We start from the raw sequence: 2,500 nt of genomic DNA on the forward strand, positions 1-2,500 counted from the left end.
TTGATGGATCAGCCACTAGTGGCTGTGTGCCACTAGTGGAGTTGTGAAGATGGGGGATCTACCCTATACAGTTGCTCAAAGTACTCAGCCCAGCGTGCCCTATACTCACCCGGCTCTAACACAATGCGACCATCCTCTGCATAGCTCGTATCCTTCCCTGTCAGTGCCAGTGACTGCATTGAAGTCCCCCAAGACCATGAGGGTGTCCCCCCGGGGACATTGATCCACTATAGAGTCAAGTTTGGTGTAGAACATCTCTTTCTCTTCAAGCCCACTTCCCTCAGTAGGAGCGTAAACTGCCACTAGAGATATGAAGTCCAAAGTGTGCTTCATTCTCACAAGCAGAATGCGCTCGTCAACCGGGGTAACCTTCTTGACTGAGGAACGGAAGCGGTCAGATACAGCCACCGTGACACCCCTAAGGCGCGCACCATTGCTACAGCCAGACCAGTAATAGGTATAACCCCCACTACTGGTCTCACCACTACCAGGCCGTCGCACCTCAGAGAGAGCAGCGATGGCAATCCCGATATATATATATATATATATATATATATATATATATATATATATATGTATGTATATATATATGTATATATATATACACATATATATATATACATATATATGTACATATGTATCATATATATGTATATACATATGCATATATGCATATATATATATATATATATATATATATATGCATATATATATATATATATATATATATATATATATATATATATGCATATATGTGTACATGTACATATCTATATCTATATATATCTATTTATAGATATAGAAGCATATATATATATATATATATATATATATATATACATACACACATATGTATATGTGTGTGTATATACAGCCATCCACAGACAAGAGGAAGCCAGGAGAGACAGTAGACCACAGACAAAAGCAAGCCATGAGAGACAGCCGTCCACAGACAAAATGAATCCAGGAGAGACAGCCGTCCACAGACAAAAGGAAGCCAGGAGAGACAGCCGACCACAGACAAAAGGAAGCCAGGAGAGACAGCCGAAAAGAGACAATAGGAAGCCAGGAGAGACAGTCGACCACAGACAAAAGCAAGCCAGGAGAGACAGCCGTCCACAGACAAAATGAATCCAGGAGAGACAGCCGACCACAGACAAAAGGAAGCCAGGAGAGACAACCGACCACAGACAAAAAGAACCCAGGAGAGACAGCCGAAAAGAGACAAAAGGAAGCCAGGGGAGACAGTCGACCACAGACAAAAGGAAGCCAGGAGAGACAGCCGTCCACAGACAAAAGGAAGCCAGGAGAGACAGCCGTCCACAAACAAAAGGAAGCCAGAGAGACAGCCGACCACAGACAAAAGGAAGCCAGGAGAGACAGCCGACCATAGACAAAATGAAGCCAGGAGAGACAGCCGACCACAGACAAAAGGAAGCCAGGAGAGACAGCCGACCACAGACAAAAGGAAGCCAGGAGAGACAGTCGACCACAGACAAAAGGAAGCCAGGAGAGACAGCCGACCACAGACAAAAGGAAGCCAGGAGAGACAGCCGTCCACAGACAAAAGGAAGCCAGGAGAGACAGCCGACCACAGACAAAAGGAAGCCAGGAGAGACAGCCGACCACAGACAAAAGGAAGCCAGGAGAGACAGCCGTCCACAGACAAAAGGAAGCCAGGAGAGACAGCCGACCACAGACAAAAGGAAGCCAGGAGAGACAGCCGACCACAGACAAAAGGAAGCCAGGAGAGACAGCCGAAAAGAGACAAAAGGAAGCCAGGGGAGACAGTCGACCACAGACAAAAGGAAGCCAGGAGAGACAGCCGACCACAGACAAAATGAAGCCAGGAGAGACAGCCGACCACAGACAAAAGGAAGCCAGGAGAGACAGCCGTCCACAGACAAAAGGAAGCCAGGAGAGACAGCCGACCACAGACAAAAGGAAGCCAGGAGAGACAGCCGTCCACAAACAAAAGGAAGCCAGAGAGACAGCCGACCACAGACAAAAGGAAGCCAGGAGAGACAGCCGACCACAGACAAAATGAAGCCAGGAGAGACAGCCGACCACAGACAAAAGGAAGCCAGGAGAGACAGCCGTCCACAGACAAAAGGAAGCCAGGAGAGACAGCCGACCACAGACAAAAGGAAGCCAGGAGAGACAGCCGTCCACAAACAAAAGGAAGCCAGAGAGACAGCCGACCACAGACAAAAGGAAGCCAGGAGAGACAGCCGACCACAGACAAAAGGAAGCCAGGAGAGACAGCCGACCACAGACAAAAGGAAGCCAGGAGAGACAGCCGTCCACAGACAAAATGAATCCAGGAGAGACAGCCGTCCACAGACAAAAGGAAGCCAGGAGAGACAGCCGTCCACAGACAAAATGAATCCAGGAGAGACAGCCGTCCACAGACAAAAGGAAGCCAGGAGAGACAGCCGTCCACAGACAAAAGGAAGCCAGAAAAGACAGCCGACCACAGACAAAATGAAGCCAGGAGAGA

The 2,500-nt window shown here is 48.0% G+C and overlaps 1 protein-coding gene across 1 annotated transcript in view; it reads left to right on the forward strand.

Annotated features, from left to right (window-relative positions):
• The first annotated feature begins 1,398 nt into the window (after positions 1–1,398).
• The window catches only part of LOC125039322 (cylicin-2-like), a 2,038-nt gene continuing 936 nt past the window's right edge, over positions 1,399–2,500 (forward strand). Inside the window, exon 1 of the mRNA XM_047633161.1 lies at positions 1,399–2,500. This exon is cut by the window's right edge and continues 138 nt beyond it. Within this exon, the coding sequence (XP_047489117.1) occupies positions 1,399–2,500 (1,102 nt within the window).

This window comes from Penaeus chinensis, chromosome 27 (genome assembly GCF_019202785.1).
Source record: "Penaeus chinensis breed Huanghai No. 1 chromosome 27, ASM1920278v2, whole genome shotgun sequence".
In the NCBI taxonomy this organism is placed as follows: domain Eukaryota; kingdom Metazoa; phylum Arthropoda; class Malacostraca; order Decapoda; family Penaeidae; genus Penaeus; species Penaeus chinensis.